This window comes from Bombina bombina, chromosome 2 (genome assembly GCF_027579735.1).
Source record: "Bombina bombina isolate aBomBom1 chromosome 2, aBomBom1.pri, whole genome shotgun sequence".
NCBI lineage: Eukaryota > Metazoa > Chordata > Amphibia > Anura > Bombinatoridae > Bombina > Bombina bombina.
Genome location: NC_069500.1, coordinates 1,088,121,270 through 1,088,141,861, shown reverse-complemented (window position 1 = coordinate 1,088,141,861; position 20,592 = coordinate 1,088,121,270). Strand labels below are relative to the sequence as shown.

General features: G+C 37.6%; 1 protein-coding gene across 1 annotated transcript in view; it reads right to left on the bottom strand.

The window, feature by feature from the left end:
• The window catches only part of EDNRA (endothelin receptor type A), a 93,672-nt gene that overhangs the window by 9,019 nt on the left and 64,061 nt on the right, over window positions 1-20,592 (bottom strand). Inside the window, exons 4-5 of the mRNA XM_053703718.1 lie at window positions 8,807-9,005; window positions 2,355-2,507 (exon numbers count right to left, since the gene is read on the bottom strand). Coding sequence (XP_053559693.1) covers window positions 2,355-2,507; window positions 8,807-9,005 — 352 coding nt within the window. The remainder of the gene's footprint in view (window positions 1-2,354; window positions 2,508-8,806; window positions 9,006-20,592) is intronic.

Genomic DNA, 20,592 nt, shown 5'->3' with positions numbered 1-20,592 from the left:
TTGTAGATGATCTATTTATAAAGCCCATAAAGTTTTCTTTTTTTAAAAATGTATAGTTTTGCTTATTTTTAAATAACATTGCTCTGATTTTCAGACTCCTAACCAAGCCCCAAAGTTTTATGTGAATACCGTCAGCTACCTTCTCCAACTTGCTCCTGTTTGTGTAAAGGGTCTTTTCATATGCAAAAGAAGGGGGAGGGGGGAGTGTCTTATTTCCCTCTTGCAGTGGGCTTTCCAACTGCCTTTTCAAGAGAGCTAAACTTAGAACTTCTAAGTAAGTTTTAAAACAGTTTTATACTGGATTTTTATATCAGTATCTGTGCATTTTATTCTTTATAGTAGTGTCTATTACATGCAGTTATATGAAAATGAGTATATACTGTCCCTTTAAGGTAAGTATTCTAGCTACAGGTGAATTGTTTTACCTGAAGCTTTGAACATTTACATTGGTTTTAACGGAAATGAATGTAAGTTTAACTAATATTCAGTACTAAATAGTGCAGCCAAAGAATATTTGGGGAGACTAATTTCCCCGAATATTCAGTATGAAGTTTTCTTGGTTGCACAAGTCTACTAAAAATAATGATTCATTCAAAGCAAAGATTGGCCTGTGAATAATTTGCATTTTAAAATTATATTAGTTGTTTATTGAAGAAATAAGTGTAAAGCTTTATTCGCCAAGCAGAAACCTTGGTTCTTTCTTAAAACCCTTTTATTGTATCTTTTCTGCTGAGGACAATATGGACATACTGTATATATATTATTTGGTAGACAGATCAAACAATGTCTGGAATATACAGTATGGTCCCATGGTATCATTTAACATTTCTTTTAAAAAGAAACAGATGTTAATCTAGTGCCAAACCCTTAAAATGCAGGGTGATTATTACAAGTTTGAATGATAAAGTGAACAAGTGGTTGTAGTGTGGACTGGTGTTGTAAAGGGTTGGGCCTTTTTAATCAGATTTCTTGATGCTCTTGATAATTTTAATAAGTAACAGCCACATTAAACTGACTATCTGTTCACCAACAATACTCATATTTTATTTATAGCTTATTTATGTAAGATCAGAGCACTAAAATACAAGGATTATTTATCAAGAATTTTAATGGGGCACATTAAAAATGTAATTTGTTTTTATTCAGTGTGTTGGCAAGAGAAGCATACACCACCTCAGACTTGTACACATTAATCATATTATTTTATGAAGTCTCAGTGGTTCTTAAGCCTCTCAACAGGCTTTTGGTCAAGCCCATGTTTTAGAAGTAATTACCCAGCATGATATCAATACAGAAATGAGGAGACTGTGAGCAAAAGTATCTGTTGCTGTTACAGCCATCTTATTATACTGGGGTTTTTACAGAAATCATTTTAAGACTCTGTGCTTTCCCCGTTTAAACAACATGACAGCAGTACTACTCAATGCATTATATATTTAAAAAGAAAGAATCCTGTTTGAACAAAAAGTTCTAAAATTATGAAAAATAGATGTACTGCATCTGTAACTACATACATATTTACGCTAAAATAAGAGAATTGCTAGAGTGGCCTAATTGTTATATTTGCATCTGAGTCACTGGACTAATGCATCTACACAAATCAGCATATATACATAATACCATCTTTGTGCGCACATATATGTATAGGCTGGGTGTGAAATATGTTTCCGGACAGATAGCTCAGCATGCTAAGGCACTGTGGCTGAGCTCTGTAGCATCCCAAGGGTTGCAGGTTCGATCCCCGGCGAGGTCCACTCAGCCTTTCATCCTTCCAAGGTCGATAAAATGAGCAGCGCCTTGAGACCCTTATGGGTGATTAGCCGCGCTTTACAAGTACCAATACATACATACATGTTTATTGGATGTATGTAGGTATCTGTATACTGTGTTTGTGCTATATGTGCATCGTTATATATGTTTAGTTTGCGTATTTGCATACTTATATATGTTTTTGTGCGCACGCAGGAAAAGGGGAAAACAAACTGAAATGGTAAGAAAGAAGAATTAAACTAAGGACATATTAAATTCAAATCCCTATAAAAATTATAATATGCAATTCATTTTTTTTTCTGTTTTTGCTGTACTTCATTTGTGAATATCGGGCATTTTCTTCTCGCCTAGACAGACTAGAATGTATACATTTTACATGACTCAGAATGTTTCAGTTAGTCTGAATACTACAAGTCAGTGGAGGACCTAATTTTAACTATCCATAGAAAGTAGAAGAAATAAGATAAATATATGCAAGATGCATGTTAAATTCGTATAAAACATGTATTTTTATAGAGATATTTTGTAACGCAGATCTTAACTGTTGATGTACATTATGTGACTACATTTATATCAATAGTTACCTGTTTCAGATGTTCGCTGAGTGCGATCCTCAGACTTCCTTTCCTTTGGTGCAACATTTCACAGGTCATTAGAGTATAAAACACTCCCGTACACGCCAGGGGCACACAGAAATAAAAACCAAACAGCCACCAGTCCTTCACATTTTTGTAAAACTGTATAAAAAAAATGTAATGTTAAAGCCATTATAATATAAATAACTTCATAACATATTAAATGCAATGCAAAAGTCAAACAATCCAAAGGGTTCCATTGCTGCTGACCTATTGTAAGTTTCTGAACCTTGCTTGTTTTTTTTAGCTTTATGTTTTTATTCGTCAATATAAAAAACATGTGGAGCTGCTTGAGTTCCGCCTTTAAATTCCCAAAGCTTCTTGGTGGTGATTTCAGAAAGCACAATCAGGTTTTGTGTTGCTGGGCCCTACTGGATTGGGACTTTTTACTTGAGTTACAAGTGGCTCTTAAGTGACAGAGGTGAAAGATTACTGCATGTTTCAATTAGTCAAAGATCCTTTATGAGCCCCCTACAACCCCCCGCCCCCCAACCGATTCCTATTTATGTCTCCAGGGAATACAAGAATGCTAAACTCTTAAAACTTCCAGGGAAAGTCATCAATGAAAAATGGTGTGTTGTATTTCATTACATTTATATCATTATAGGGTACCAACGTTTTAGTCTGTTGGAACAAAGCATAATGTTACAGATATTTATGTCAGTACCTGCTTAGGAGCTATTGAGATAAATATGAGTGATTCTGCATCCCTATACACATATAGATTGCATAACACATGGGTGTATATAAAAGATGCTTATCCAGACTAATTACAACTAAGATAAAAACCCTGACTCCTCTAATATAGGCAACTAAATTGAATTTATTATAGTATGTACAAAGTTGTATGTGTTTTATATGCAAAATGAGTACTTAAAAGAAATAAAATGTTTTCAATTAATGAGAGAACAGATCATTTGAAAATACTGGATCTTAGAGACATGAAACCCAAAATGTTTCTTTCCTGATTCAGATAGAGCATATAATTTGAAAACACTTTCTAATTTACTTCTATTATCAAATGTGCTTTATACTTTTGGTATCTTGTGTTGAAAGAGCAGTAATGCTCTATCGGGAGCTAGCTGAATACACTGGGTGAGCCAACAACAAGAAGCATATTTGCATAGTCACCAATAAGCAGCTAGCTCCTAGTAGTGCATTCTTGCTCCTAAGCCTACCTAGAAATGCTCTTCAACAAAGGATACAAAAACAAAGCACATTAGATAGTATAAGTACATTGGAAAGCTTTTTAAAATTACTTCCTCTATCTGAATTATGACAAACAAATTTTGGGTTTCATGTCCTTTAAAAGTCCACATCTGATAGCCTAAAAATGTAGATGTTCCTCCTATTTCATGGAAACAAATGTAGATACTTAGGGGGATATTTGATGATCTGGATCTCTCTGGTAGAAATTGCTGCTATAAAGTGTTTGATATCACAACACTACAAAAAAAAATAAAAAAAAATAAAGGATTTTATAGATACTGGCAGACAGCTGCCAGTACCTAAGATGGCGGCATTAGTTAGCGCAGGGGAGGTTTAGAGAGCTGTTTGAGGGGGGATAAGGAAGGTTGGAGGGTTAGGGCGATCCTACACTGCATAAAAAATAATTATTAAAAAAAAATCTTTTTTTATTTTTTTATTGGCAGACTGTTTGCCAGTACTTAAGATGGGGGTGACCAGTTGGGGGTGGGGTGGGGGGGAGGAGAGCTGTTTGAGAGGGATCAGGGGGTGGGAAGTGTCCAGTGGGAGGGTAATCTCTACACTAAAGCTAAAATTAACCTTACAGGCTTCTTAATTAACCCCTTCACTGCCGGTAACAATAGAAGTGTGTTGCGCAGCTGCAATTAGTGGCCTTCTAATTACCGAAAAGCAATGGCAAAGTCATATATGTCTGCTATTTTTTAAGAAAGGGGATCCCAGGTAAGCTTTTACAACCATTTGTGCCATGATTGCAAAAGCAGTATGTAAATAATTTCAGTGAGAAACCCAAAGTTTGTGAAAAATTTTACATTTTTTTTATTTGATTGTATTTGACGGTGAAATGGTAGCATGAAATATACCAAAATGGGCCTAGATCATTACCTATTACCTTGGGTTGTCTATATATATATATATATATATATATATATATATATATATATATATATATATATATATATATATATATATATATATAGTTTTGACAGGTAAATAATAAACCTATATGTATTTCTGTTTAAATGGAGTGATAGCAAAAGTGCTTAAAATTCTCCAGTATTTTGGATAAGTTTTTCTCTGAAAGTCCCGGTAGTGAAGGGGTTAAAACAAATTAACATCCTTTTTGCTGCAATTATTTTTCAATAGCCAAACTCCACCCACCATTTGCCTTATTTATATGAACCAATCTGAGCAGTCCGCCAGAAACAGAAGTTAAGAAGCAGCGGTCATAAGACCGCTGTTTCTTAACTTCTCCGTCACCTTATAGGTGGTGGACTGAAATCATCCCGATCGGATCGTATTGGTCGCGAGTGAGCAGGGGAGTAGCACTGCACAAGCATTTCCCTAGAAATGCTTGTGCAATGTTAAATGCAGACAGCGTATGCTCACCTCTTGATAAATTTACCCCTATGTCTGCATACAAGGGCACCGTCATAAAGTTAGTATAGAATGCATTGGTTTGCAGTTCTTAACTGATAAAGCCAATTAAGGACAAATATATACCAGAGATAGCCTTCAGAAGACAACAGATTGCATTTCAAGTTCTGAGAATCAGAAATTGCTCAGTTTTCACAGATAAATTACATGAAAGGGGACAAAATAAATAAATAATGAAAATATACTGAAAGTTGTTTCATTACACATAACTAAGCATTATGTATAAAGATCTCAAGGTGTTTACTGTCCGTGATAAGAAAAATGTCCCCAGAAATGCATGGTTACTTAAAGTAGACTGCAAGAGAAGGGGTCAACATGTCCTACATGAAAACCGTTAAGAGAAATGCCTTTAAGCAATAAAACCGTGTTATAGTCCTTGCAATGAATGGTTGTCAGCCTTACGCATACAGTAGACTTTGTGTGTACACACGCATGTGTGTTTGCGTGTCTGTGTGCATTTGTGTGTGTGCATAAACACATACAAAATACAAGTGAGAGCTTACGTATTTTCTGACTCACACATAAAAATGAACCACATATGTTGAAGGTCTGCAATTGATTAAATATGAGGAATAAACAATGTGTTCCTCTCATCTTGCATCAAGGCTTGACTGAGAGAAATAGTAAAGCTTTTGTTTTCTCTACCAGTCCAGATGGAAACAGTTTTCAACAGGAAGAGTAAGTTTTAAACAAGTTTCCTTGCACACCACGATACTCTTTAGTATGCTCAGCCCGGCCCTGAGATTTCAGAGATTGATTAAGTAGCATTTTGACTGCAGTTCATGTTTAGGCTCCACTCATATGAAAACATTCAGGTTACACTATGAATTCTAAAGCTGCAGAATATAGTTTTACTTCTAATCAATGTTGAAGGATTGAGTTTGTTATTTTAACTAGGAGAGTGAAACCTTCTCGGATATGGGGCTGTACAGAATTGTTGTTTTTTTTGTTTGTTTTTTAAATATACACCTTAAAAAAATAATAATTGACAGTCTAACTTGATTTGTATACCCCCAACTCTCAGGTTGGCCTGCCACAATTTTGTTTTCGAACCAAACTTTCTGACACTACAACCAATAAGGGCCTGATTACAAGTGGCGCGCTAATGATAGGACGGGTCACGATATGCAATATCACTGGATATTACAAGTTTATGATAAATCACATTTATTAGAGATGGGTTAGCGCTGCTGACGTCACTCTAGCAGAACCTATACTTTCAATTAAAATCACAAACACGCTAACTTGCGCTCATATTACAAGTTGAAATTTATAGGCTGCACTATAGAGCAAGCCAAAACTGTGCTAGAATATTAAGGGCTAGATTTATCAAGCCGAGGCAAACAGGGGCACATATACGTGCCCCTGTCCTCCGCAGCTCGCCTCTGGCGGGGCGAATTTCCCCGAAGGAATTTACCACTGCACACGAGCGCTATTTTGCAATCCCGCCCCCTGCCCGCGCACAGCCAATCACGCATGGGCAGGAGCTTTCAATCCATCCGGTCGGACTGGACCGCGAAGATTGAATTTCGCCACCTTAGAGGTGGCGAAAGGTTAGGAAAGTAGCAGTCTAAGGACCGCTTCTTGTTAAAAAACGGCAAGCAGGTTCTCTTGTGAGAACCTGCAGCCATATGGGCTCAAAGGCTGGCGAAAGCCTTTGATAAATCGACCCCTAAGTGTTATTTGAGTCCTGAAGTCTCTCATATATATATAATAAAAGCAATGTATTCCGTTTTTTAAATTCATTTTTAATAAATAATTTAATTTCAATTTTGACTTCCATGTTCCTTTTAAAGCAATAAAAAACACTATCAGAAGATATAGATTGAGAAGCTAGTGTCAATGAACGGTGAACCTTGCAATAAATAAATATTAAGTGCATTTATTTAAAAAATATTCAGCAAAATGAATAACATGCAAGTCTGTGAACAGGACTGCACAAAACTGTATCTTTACAAAGAATGGAAAAAAAAACAATTACAGCGTACGATTCGGAAGCCCAGTCTGTTTCAAGTGAAAGTTACAGTTTGATGTTTGGTAAAGAATGACATTTATAATACAACATCAAATACTATTTTTCTTGAGTTCCCGATCTGAGCTTTAAACTGCCCTTACACTAAGCTCTTCATCAAAAATTAAGATAAATCCTTTTTTTCATCTCCTTATAACTGATTCAGAATATCACCAAAGTGTAAAACCTGGCTTTGAACTTGAACTTTTTAAGCTCCTTTTGTTCTAAGTTAGATTTTTTTTTAAGCAATAAACTGCACATGAAAGTAAAATCTAATTCCCTTACTCTTTGACCAGCTTAAGGTTAAGCATAGGTGTATTAAAGGATAAAATAATTAAAACCATCATGCCTCAGAATAATGCTGCAAACCAAGGAGTCTTGTTCTGATGTTTATTTTTTATTTTTTTAAATTAACATTGGTGGGATCAAAACGGTGGATTTATTTTCTCTAGCAAATGTTTTATTTCAGTTCTTGAGTCACAGCCCTGTGTTAGGGACACACATTTTGAAACCATTTCTTGTGTCTGGCATCAGTGCTCATTTTGAGGAGTGGAAATGAAAAAGCAAAACAACTTAAAGGGACACAATAATCTTCTGCCATCCATATGAAAGAGAAGAATCTAAAGGTAAAGTGACAGTCTACTCCAGAATTTTTATTGTTTAAAAAGATAGATAATTCCTTTTACCCATTCTTGAGTTTTGCACAACCAACTACAGTTATATTAAAATACTTTTTACCTCTGTGATTACCCTGTATCTAAGACTCTGCAAACTGCACCGTTATTTCAGTTCTTTTGACAGACTTGCATTTTAGCCAATCAGTGCTGACTCAAATAACTCCATGGGAGTGAGCACAATCTTATCTATATGGCACACATGAACTAGCAGTGTCTAGCTTTGAAAATTTGTCAAAATGCACTGAGCTAAGAAGCAGCATTCAAGAGCTTAGAAATCAGTTTATCTAGGTTTAGCTTTCAACAAAGAATACCAAAAGAACAAAGCTAGTTTGGTGATAAAAGTAAATTGGAAAGTTGTTTAAAACTGTAAGCCCTATCTGAATCATGAAAGTTTAATTGTGACTTGAGTATTCTTTAAACAAAAATTTAAAAGAGCAGCAGATTTTTTTTTCTGATAAAAATTTCCAAATTTCCTTAAATTTTCCATCTCCCTGTATCATGTGACAGCTATCAGCCAATCACAGACTCATATGTTTATACTGTAAACTCTTACACGTGCTCTATAGGAGCTGATGCCTGAGGAAGTGTGCTAATTAAAGTAAATTAGAATATTTTTTACAATGCAATTCTCTGTCTGAATCAGGAAATTCTCATTTTGACTTTAGTGTCACTTTAACAATTTTTTCAATTTAATTCAAATTTAAACTAATACAACTGTATCAGTAATGGTAATGCTCACTGACCAGGAATAGGAAATATCTATAAGTCAGTGGGTATTAACAGGAAGTACATAATTGATACTGGTATTTAGTTTAAATTTAACGTTTACTTAATATTTGTTCAGATAAAAAATATTGCTCTTGTATATGGAGAACAGGATACTTCTTAACAATGTCCCTTGTAAACCATATAGGGTAAGCAATATTTAGCAATGTTTGGTAAATTACATCTCAATGTAAATGAGACATTATAAGGTTAAATGCAGATATAATTCCTCCTAACAAGCATATAAATAAATGTATAAAAACACAAAATAACCAGTATATTTACTAAGATAGGCATTTCATACATACCATCAGAAATGATGTTGTAGCATTGAACATGCAAGTCGCATGGGATTCACCTCGGTAATCAAACTTTACCATGGTAAAACCTAATGCCTCTGGAATTGCCAAGAAGAAAGAGAGAACCCAAATGGAGATTATCTCAATTGCTGTAATTAAGGGGATTCCATTTCCTTGGACACGGCTCCAGGATGCTACCGCTCTGTACCTGTAAAAAAAAAGAAAAGAAACTATTAGTGTTTATACACCTGATGAAGGGGCATATCCTCAAAACGCGTAGCTGTTGTCTGTCCAGATTGTTTACACAGAACAGGAGAAGTTTATCAGTGTTTCTGCTTTGAAGTGCAAGCATTGTTTTTCATATATGATCCCTTGCTACTGTTACTGATGTAATATAGATTTTGTTTGTATAACAACTAACAAAGGAACGTTTTTAGCTGTATTCATACATTTTGATTTTGAAATAGTCATTATTTAACCAGTTTTAAACAACTTTCTTAATTACTTCAGTTATCAAATTTGCTTTGTTCTCTTGGTATCCTTTGTTTAAAAAAAAAAAGGAGCAGTACAGGTGGCCCTCGTTTTACAACGGTTCAATTTACACCGTTTCAGAATAGCAACCTTTTTTTCCAGTCATGTGACTGCTATTGAAAAGCATTAAGAAGCAGTGTATTTATTAAAATAGCCAGTAGGTGGAGCTGTCCTCTTGTGTTGCAGCAAAGCCAAGCAAGCTGAAATTAATCAGTTTAACCAGACCTGAGCTATCGAGCAGATTTCAAAGGAACAAGATCTTCCTGTCTATATATCAGTCCAGATTGGAATGCATAGAAAGAACTGTTTGCAGAAAAATGCAAGTGAAGTCTGTTGTGTGATTATTTTATTAGGTTTATAACGCTGTTTAGCAAATGTTTTTGTTCATTTAACTTAGTTTAATTATATATTCTGTGTTGTGTGATTATTTTATTAGGTTTATAATACTGTTTAGCATTTAAAGTCTTAATTTGAAAGCTTTAAAAATAATGTATTAGGTTTTACTTATGACAATTTTGAGAGGGGCCTGGAACCTATCTCCCTCAATTCCCATTGACTTACATTATAAACTGGGTTTCAATTTACAACGGTTTCAATTTACAACCATTCCTTCTGGAACCTAACCCCGGCGTAAACTGAGGGCTACCTGTACACTATTGGGCGACAGCTGCCGATTGGTGACTGCACATATATGCCTCTTGTCATTGGCTTACCCAATGTGCTCAGCTAGCTCCCAGTAGTGTATTGCTGCTCCTTTAATAAAGAATACCAAGAGAATGAAGCAAATTTGATGATACAAGTAAATTGGAACGTTGTTTAAAATTGTTCACTCTATATATTTTTCGTGTTAGTTTATACAAAAGACACATTTCAGCATTTCTACTTGCTGTTGGTTCATAGTTCTGGTAAGCAGAAAAGGACAGTGCAGGTACAGCATACAGTACAATATTTTTGCAATATCGCCCCCTCTTGAATATGTACCTATTTATTCTGTCAGTAGTATTTATTCTTATTCTGAAGTGTCCTAATTCATATGCTTACAACAGGTTCCTTAAAGGGATATGGTATTCAAAATAATGTATATGAAACAGCAGCAGTTAAACATCTTAAAATATATTCTGAATGAAAAAAGTAAAAGCTGTTTAAATTTAAATGACTGTGTACAACTTAGTCCTGGGACTCTACTGCTTAAAAAAAGTTGGTGTATTCAGCTAGCTCCCAGTGATGCATTGCTGCTCCTGAGTCTACCTATATATAATCAACAAAGGATACCAAAAGAAGCAAATCATATTATAGAAGTAAATTAGAAAGGTGTTTAAAATTGTATGTTCTATCTAAATCATGAAAGGAAAAAATAAGTTTTGTGTCCCTTTAAGAAGGCATCAAAATATGGCTATATTTATTATTTTTCTGTCAAGCTCCTATGTTTAAAATGATATTAACTCCTGAGACAGACAGAAAGAGGCAACCCCAGATGAACAAATTGAAGTAGGGTTTTTTTGACCCCACCTAGGCTATGGATTGGGGTTACCTGTAGGTCATGGGATGGTTTGTAGAAGATGTTACAGAGGGGTTTGTAGCAGACGCTGCTTCCTCTTTCTATTCTACAGCTGCAACCAGAAGCTCCCTCCTTCCCTCGGCTTTGGTGTCGCAGCTTTAGGTGGTAGGTGCTAGGCATGTGAATTTTAAATTGATGCTGTTTTTGGTGCCTCCCTAAAGGACGGGAAGATTTTGAAATGTGCCTGGTGACACAGCCAGTGGAAGGTACAATTCTGGGGGTCAAGCACCTTTGGGGTTTTTATAGTTTCATGAACTATATATTTTAAGTTATTGTGTTTGTATAAAGGATTTATGAAATGTGGCTGCAGCCTTTAGACCTTATTCTTTAAGTCATTTGTGGGGTCAACAGGCAGACACAAGCAGACTTTTAAAGACACTTTATAGCACCTTCCATAGAAACGTTGCAATAAACTAGCACAGTTTAAATCACTACCACCCACTGGTAAAACGGTTTATCTTATGCCATTGCCTTACATGAGTACAGAAAACAAAAAGCTAAAAACTAATCATGAGCAATAAGACCAAAACGTCATATTTAAATACACCCTTCATATGTAATTACAGCTATCAAGCACACACCTTGTATGTCATAGTTATAAAAGCCTGAATCAATTACACAAAATACAAATATTAAGGGTAAACTATAGAATGCAAGTAAATGTGTTTTTTTAAGGCTTTAAGTCAAAATATGTAGATTAAATTGTGAAATTAATTTTGTTGTATTTTGATTCTGTCTGTTTCAAGCAGTCCAAAGCTTGCACAAGACATTAGCAATGTGTATGAAATGATTGCTACTTCCAGTCCCTATGATTCATGCCTGTATTCCAGTTATCTCTGTTTACAAGCTCAGTGAAGTCTAAAAGCCTCAGTTTCCAGACATTTCTAAAATCTGGAGCACTGCAGTATGTCATCTTAAATAGACGTGTTTTGAGCTCTTTCAAGGGCAAATACATAAGTCTTTTGTTATGACAGCAAAGGAACAGTGTATTAGCAACACTTCCAATAACTATACATGCGCATATTTCCATTTCTTTCAATTTAACACAAAAGCATGTTACATATGCATTACAATTCATCGTAATATATAAAATGAACATCTCAGAAATTGGCTGGCATTTTGTCTGCTTACGTACTGGTAAGATAAATAGCATTTTTTCCTATAGTCTTGCTTTTGATGTACAGTAAGTGCTGTAATCCTCAATTATCCCTTTACTTTGAATAGCTGTATGTACAGTACATAAACTGCAGCAAAATCTAATAAGTCATGTCTTCTGTATACTGACGGGACTTTTCTGATACGCATATTGAACGATCGTTTGTTTCTACTAATGTTTAAAAGGTTATTCCACCACTAACTCTAGTCATGCGTGCCACCATGTTTCCTAACTCTAGTCATGCGTGCCACCATGTTTCCTAACTCTAGTCATGCATGCCACCATGTTTCCTAACTCTAGTCATGCGTGCCACCATGTTTCCTAACTCTAGTCATGCATGCCACCATGTTTCCTAACTCTAGTCCTGTGTGCCACCATGTTTCCTAACTCTAGTCATGCATGCCACCATGTTTCCTAACTCTAGTCATGCATGCCACCATGTTTCCTAACTCTAATCATGCGTGCCACCATGTTTCCTAACTCTAGTCATGCGTGCCACCATGTTTCCTAACTCTAGTCATGCGTGCCACCATGTTTCCTAACTCTAGTCATGCGTGCCACCATGTTTCCTAACTCTAATCATGCGTGCCACCATGTTTCCTAACTCTAATCATGCGTGCCACCATGTTTCCTAACTCTAGTCATGCGTGCCACCATGTTTCCTAACTCTAGTCATGCATGCCACCATGTTTCCTAACTCTAGTCATGCGTGCCACCATGTTTCCTAACTCTAGTCATGCGTGCCACCATGTTTCCTAACTCTAGTCATGCGTGCCACCATGTTTCCTAACTCTAATCATGCGTGCCACCATGTTTCCTAACTCTAGTTATGCGTGCCACCATGTTCCCTAACTCTAGTCCTGTGTGCCACCATGTTTCCTAACTCTAGTCCTGTGTGCCACCATGTTTCCTAACTCTAGTCATGCATGCCACCATGTTTCCTAACTCTAGTCATGCGTGCCACCATGTTTCCTAACTCTAGTCATGCGTGCCACCATGTTTCCTAACTCTAGTCATGCGTGCCACCATGTTTCCTAACTCTAGTTATGCGTGCCACCATGTTTCCTAACTCTAGTCATGCGTGCCACCATGTTTCCTAACTCCAGTCATGCGTGCCACCATGTTTCCTAACTCTAGTTATGCGTGCCACCATGTTTCCTAACTCTAGTCATGCATGCCACCATGTTTCCTAACTCTAGTCATGCGTGCCACCATGTTTCCTAACTCTAGTTATGCGTGCCACCATGTTTCCTAACTCTAGTCATGCATGCCACCATGTTTCCTAACTCTAGTCATGCGTGCCACCATGTTTCCTAACTCTAGTTATGCGTGCCACCATGTTTCCTAACTCTAGTCATGCGTGCCACCATGTTTCCTAACTCTAGTCCTGTGTGCCACCATGTTTCCTAACTCTAGTTATGCGTGCCACCATGTTTCCTAACTCTAGTCATGCGTGCCACCATGTTTCCTAACTCTAGTCATGCATGCCACCATGTTCCCTAACTCTAGTCATGCGTGCCACCATGTTTCCGAACTCTAGTTATGCGTGCCACCATGTTTCCTAACTCTAGTCCTGTGTGCCACCATGTTTCCTAACTCTAGTCATGCATGCCACCATGTTCCCTAACTCTAGTCATGCATGCCACCATGTTTCCTAACTCTAGTCCTGTGTGCCACCATGTTTCCTAACTCTAGTCATGCATGCCACCATGTTCCCTAACTCTAGTCCTGTGTGCCACCATGTTTCCTAACTCTAGTCATGCGTGCCACCATGTTCCCTAACTCTAGTCATGCATGCCACCATGTTTCCTAACTCTAGTCATGCATGCCACCATGTTCCCTAACTCTAGTCCTGTGTGCCACCATGTTTCCTAACTCTAGTCCTGTGTGCCACCATGTTTCCTAACTCTAGTCATGCATGCCACCATGTTCCCTAACTCTAGTCATGCATGCCACCATGTTTCCTAACTCTAGTCATGCATGCCACCATGTTCCCTAACTCTAGTCATGCATGCCACCATGTTTCCTAACTCTAGTCCTGTGTGCCACCATGTTTCCTAACTCTAGTCATGCGTGCCACCATGTTTCCTAACTCTAATCATGCGTTCCACCATGTTTCCTAACTCTAGTCATGCGTGCCACCATGTTTCCTAACTCTAGTCCTGTGTGCCACCATGTTTCCTAACTCTAGTCATGCATGCCACCATGTTCCCTAACTCTAGTCATGCATGCCACCATGTTTCCTAACTCTAGTCATGCATGCCACCATGTTCCCTAACTCTAGTCATGCATGCCACCATGTTTCCTAACTCTAGTCCTGTGTGCCACCATGTTTCCTAACTCTAGTCATGCGTGCCACCATGTTTCCTAACTCTAATCATGCGTGCCACCATGTTTCCTAACTCTAGTCATGCGTGCCACCATGTTTCCTAACTCTAGTCATGCGTGCCACCATGTTTCCTAACTCTAGTCGTGCATGCCACCATGTTCCCTAACTCTAGTCATGCGTGCCACCATGTTTCCTAACTCTAGTCATGCATGCCACCATGTTTCCTAACTCTAGTCCTGTGTGCCACCATGTTTCCTAACTCTAGTCATGCGTGCCACCATGTTTCCTAACTCTAGTCATGCGTGCCACCATGTTTCCTAACTCTAGTCATGCATGCCACCATGTTCCCTAACTCTAGTCATGCGTGCCACCATGTTTCCTAACTCTAGTCATGCGTGCCACCATGTTTCCTAACTCTAGTCATGCGTGCCACCATGTTTCAGAAATATGCATGTTTCATTTTACTCTGGCTACACCATGAGTGTATCTATCATTATATCAATGGCTATGTATCTAGACAAATTTGTAATCCATATGTTTTTGAGGGGATACAGAAGTCAAAGTGAAAATTTCACAATTTAGATAGTGTGTAAAATAAACAAAAGTTCCAGGCTGAGGAGCACGCATGCCATGTCTTGAGCACTATATGGCAGTGGTGTTTACAACAATGTTTGTAGCAATGTTATATATGTAGTGACATGTACAGTCCTGTGCCCATCTCAGTATGCTTTTGTGGTAAGGAGCTATGTTTCAACAAAGGATACCAAGAGAAATAGTTAAATTTAAATATATAAGTACATTGGGGTTTTTTAAAACTGCATTTTCTATCCAAATCATTAAAGGGATGTGAAACCAATTGTTTTCATGATTCAAATAGAGGTTAAAATTTAAACAACTTTCCAGTTTACTTTGATTAATAAATATGCTTCATTCTCTTGGGAGCTAGCTGAACACATCGGGTGAGCCAATGATAAGAGTCATATGTGCAGTCACCAATCACCAGCTAGTTCCCAGTAGTGCACTGCTGCTCCTGGCTGTCTGCAATGCATTACAGGGAGCTCCATGATTGGTCAGCTAAAACACACTCCCCTCTTCAGAGTCAATTTATGTAGTTATGCTTAAACTGCCTCTACACTATGGGGCCGAATTATCAAGCTCCGAATTGAGCTTAATGCTTCTGTTTCTGCATGAGCCTTCAGGCTCGTCGGGAACAGTAGTTATGAAGCAGCTCCATAACTTGTCTGCTGCCTCTGAGGCTGCGGTCTTCAAACCACCCGATCCTATACGATCTGACTAATTGACACCCCTGCTAGCGGCCGATTGGCCGCGAATCTGCAGGGGGCAACATTGCACAAGCAGTTCACCAGAACTGCTTGTGCAATGATAAATGCTGACAGTGTATGCTGTCTGCATTTTTTGATGTGCGGCGGACATGATACGCTACATCGTATCATGTCGGTCTGCACTTTAGTAAATCGGCCCCTATGGGTAAGTTGTGTAAATAGAGGTGAATTGAATATATTAAAGTGTTTTTTAACTCTTTACATAAAGGTATGGTGAACACTATGGGGCCTATGGGGCCCATTTATCAATCTCCGTATGGAGCTTGAGGGCCCGTGTTTCCGGCAAGCCTTTAGACTCACCAGAAACACCAGTTATGAAGCAACGGTCTAGGAGGCGGACAGACATCGCTGCAATTCAACCCAATCATATACGATCAGGTTGATTGGCACCCCCCTGCTAGTGGCCGATTGGGCCGCAAATCTGCAGGGGGCGGCGTTGCACCAGCAGTTCACAAGAGCTGCTAGTGCAATGCTGAATGCGGAGAGCGTATTGCTCTCCCCATTCAGCGAGGTCTGTTGGACATGATCCGCAATGTCGGATCATGTCCGACAGGCCTTTCATAAATAGGCCCCTTATAAGTGACATGTAACTCTAATGAAAAGCAAGCTGTTCTTATTTAACACTCAGATTTTGTTTCCAGCGCAATTTCTGAGTGTTTTTTAGTCATAAAGGCTGAGTTCAAGCAAATTATATCAAGATGAAGCTGTGTAGAGATTTATCATTATGTGCTATACAGACAAAAAGTGTTATGTATATTTTGGGAAACAGGGTCATACTTATGAAGCTCCCTCTAGGGGGTTGGTGAAGTCAAATGTTTTGATGTGATGGTTAATGCATTTATGACCTTCATGCAGGTGGTCCGTGGTATAAAATATTGTTTTGAGAGACAGCATTAATCAGGAAATGTCAATGGCAACAATCAATACAGTTATGATGGCATCCAACTGTCTAATTCTCTCTCCCTACAAAACCCTTACTATATTCCTCTCTTTGTAATCCATGCTTTCAATATTTTCAGTGGAAAAGGCAGACATAATATAAAAGACATAAAACTTTTGAACCCCATGTTAAAAGGGATAGTAAACCTATAAAAAAAAAGAACTTGTAGCATTGAAACATGTGTTGCTTGTTACTCCAAAGATGCACAACTATAGTATCTTAAAAAATGTAATTAAAAAACAAACAAACAGGCTGCACAACCAATCAAATTCTGTCTCTAGACACAAAAAAAGAGTGGGTTCTTGCTGCTCTAAGATGCAGTCTAGAATCCGCAAGTCAGAAAGTGTGTGCTGCTGTGTGTCTAAGGAGCAAATGATACAGCACCTGATTGGCTGTCATTCATCTGAAGTCTTCTAAAAAAGCTGCAAAAAATAAGGTGAGCAGCATTGCTGGTAATGTGTCTTTAGAGTGGCCTCGGCAAATAGGCAAGACACAGTTTTTTGTAAGGAGGAATAAGAGCACATTTGTGGAATAGCTGTAAGTATATTGGAAATAGTTTTTTATAGGTTTGCTATCCATTTAAGTATTTGTCCTCTTGAAACCCTATTTTGGAGAGAGTCTGCAGACTTGCCAAAGGAAACCTAGAGCTGAGTCCAGATCCAGGCTACTGGGAAAGAGGGATATCCCAAAGGAAATAAGGCCTGATCATACTTCTCAGACACTAAAATCATTACTATTAATATTCCAAAATGAACCACAGTATAAGCATTCCTGCTGCAACATTGTCCTCAATGACACATTATCTAGGACGTGTAAAGCCCCAATACAACAGATACTCAATACCCCTCAGTGAAATTTAGAAAGAAACAGGTGTAAATCTAAATGTTTAAACTAAACACCATCCTTTTTGTACTGTGTTACATGTGTCCTCTAAATCCCAGTGGCATACAGAACCCAACTAATGAAGTTATCTATTAGCTTATAAACATTTCATTAGCTGTGTACAGTTTTACTGTGATCTCTGGCCTCGCTCTAAACCAAATGCAGTACAAGTTTTTTTTTTTTTACTAAGTCTGGGTTGCAGCCAAATCTTACTGGAAATAGAATGGAGCTTGCCAACTTCAACCCAATATGGAGAAGAGGGACTGTCAGAAGGAAAGACAGCACGCTCCCAAGCCAGCTCCACAATAATGAACATCCTGCCTTACCTGACAAGATGAATGCCCCTTGCCATGAATCTTGCATATTTTAGCTTACATAGCAGCCTATGAGATAAAGGCAGTGTGCAGGACTAGATGTACACTGATGGTGCCCTTTAAGCACAGTTTAATTAGACTCATTGACTTTTAATATTACCAGTCATCATATGTTCTCCCTTCTGCTATTCTGGAAACATTGTTTTAGGAAAGTGACTACAAAATTGTCCATTCTAAAACCCAGATGCCCCCTGCACTGCTTTTGCAGGTCCCTCAGCATCCCTCCATTCCTTCTTCTCTCATAATACAACACATCTTTTTCTGAACTCCTCTGTCTGACTTTTGTATGGGTCCAGTGTATAGCCTTCTATGTATGTGTGTGCACGTAGGCTTAAAGGGATAGTCTAGTCAAAATTAAACTTTTATGATTCAGATAGAACATGCAATTTTAAGCAACTTTCTAATTTACTCCTATTATCAATTTTCTTCATTCTCTTGAAAAAGCAAGAATATAAGCATATGAGCCGGCCCATTTTTGGTTCAGCACCTGGGTAGAACTTTCTGATTGGTGTCTACATTTAGCCATCAATCAGCAAGCACTACCTAGGTGCTGAAACAAAAATGGGCCGGTTCCTATGCTTAAGTTCAAATAAAGATAACAAGACAAAAAAGAAAAATAGGAGTAAATTAGAAAGTTGCTTAAAATTGCAAGCTATATCTCAATCATGAAAGTTTAATTTTGACTAGACTATTCCTTTAAGAATTATCGTTTCATCATTGCTGTTATCAAAGTATTTATTTTGTTCTGATTAGCAGAATGATACTGTTTTGCTTACTGACTCAGCAAGTGACTTGGCAGGTTGAGGGGGGCCATTGCCATTTTGTGCGAGAAGGAGTGGGGTTATGGGTGGATAGTGGACAAGATTATGGGGCATCAGTAGGCATGTCTGGGTGGTCTATGGGTGGGACTAAGGGAAATTCTGCAAGCAGGGACATATTGCTGACTCAGAAAGACAGCAGGACAGAGCTCAGAATATGGGACATTCCCTCTAAAATAGGGGCTGTTGGGAGGACTTGGATTGCAAAGTTTTATCATTTTACCAGCAAGTAAGGCACCATCGTGAGAGTAGTAGCCTCTAGTTACAGACATTGCTTTATGACAGATCTGGACAGTGGGCACCACACTCACTGTTCTGAACTGTAAGCTTCTAATGTATATAGCAGTTGTGTCTGCAATGGTGAGTGGGTTCTAATAATATTTTAAATTATGCACATTGTTTGCAGAAAATAATTTGAAGGAACAGTCTAGTCAAAATTAAACTTTCATGATTCTGATAGCGCATGCAATTTTTAACAACTTTCCAATCTACTTTTAAAAATTAGCTTTTTTCTCTTAGTATTCTTTGTGGAAAGCTAAACCTAGGTAGATCCATATGCTAATTTCTAAGACATTGAAGGGTGCCTCTAATCTAAGTGTTTTTGGACAGTTTTCACAGCTAAACAGCGCTAGTTCATGTGTACCATATACAAAACATTTTGCTCACTCCCGTGGAGTTACCTAGGAGTCAGCACTGATTGGCTAAAATGCAAGTCTGTCAACAGAACTGAAATGAGGGGGCAGTCTGCAGAGGCTTAGATACAAGGTAATCAAAGAGGTAAAAAGTGTATTAATATAACAATGTTTGTTTAGCAAAACTAGGGAATGGATAATAAAGGGGATTATCTATTTTTTTTAAAACAATAAAAATTCTGAACTAGACTGTACCTTTAAATGGAGAAGTTTGTTTTCTAAGTTAAATAGTACTTTATTTAGTGGCATTAATTTACCACTGGGGTATACAATAAACACGTTTGTATTTAATCCCAATTTAAGTTCTGTGGGTTAATTTTTCTGAGCATTTAGATCACTAATTATAAGCGTAAACATATTTTTTATTTTCCTGTTTGCTTACATCTGGGCTCTGAATTTTAAAGGGAAAAAACACCACATTTTTTAACCAGATGTTTGAACACATGAAATTAAGCAGACAAAGATCACAGAAGAATTGTTGGATGCTTTCGTATTTGGGTTTGTTTTTGCTTGGCCTATCCGATTTGTGTTTTTCAACTCATTAAAATGAAACACATCCATTTAATTACATTTCAGAAACGTCAAGATCTGCTATTTAATATATTGGCAAAAGCACTCACATTGTAGATGGTTTGGTTACCACTGGGCCCACAGATGTAAAAGGGACATTGTGCATTTATTTGTTATGCATATAAAAAAGAGACAATTATGCATATTAAATATATATTTTGACAAGCATCTGCAAAAACATCCCTTCAAAGGTGCTGAGCTCTTCCTCCCTTCTCTCTCACCCCAACTGTGAGGTTGATTTCTGTTGCCTCTTGTTTGCATAACATTTCTATAGAACGTTCTGTGTAGTTGGCAGTTTTAACAGACAAAGGCAACTATTTCAATATACAATATAAAATGAGCTATTTGTATACAATTTAATGCACTCCAGCTGTTAAAATGAAGAACATTTCACAGTACAATGTCCCTTTAAAGGGTCACTGTTGCCTTTAAATATCAATTTGTATTTAGATGCAAATTAACTTGTATGTATACATATGCAAGGGTGAGAAAGGCATAATGATTTACATTTAGCCTAAAAGCATTGTGAGCTCTATTTTTGCCTCTGATTTAAAGGGGCATTGTTCTAAAAAAAAAATACCTTTATTCCCCCAAAAGAGATT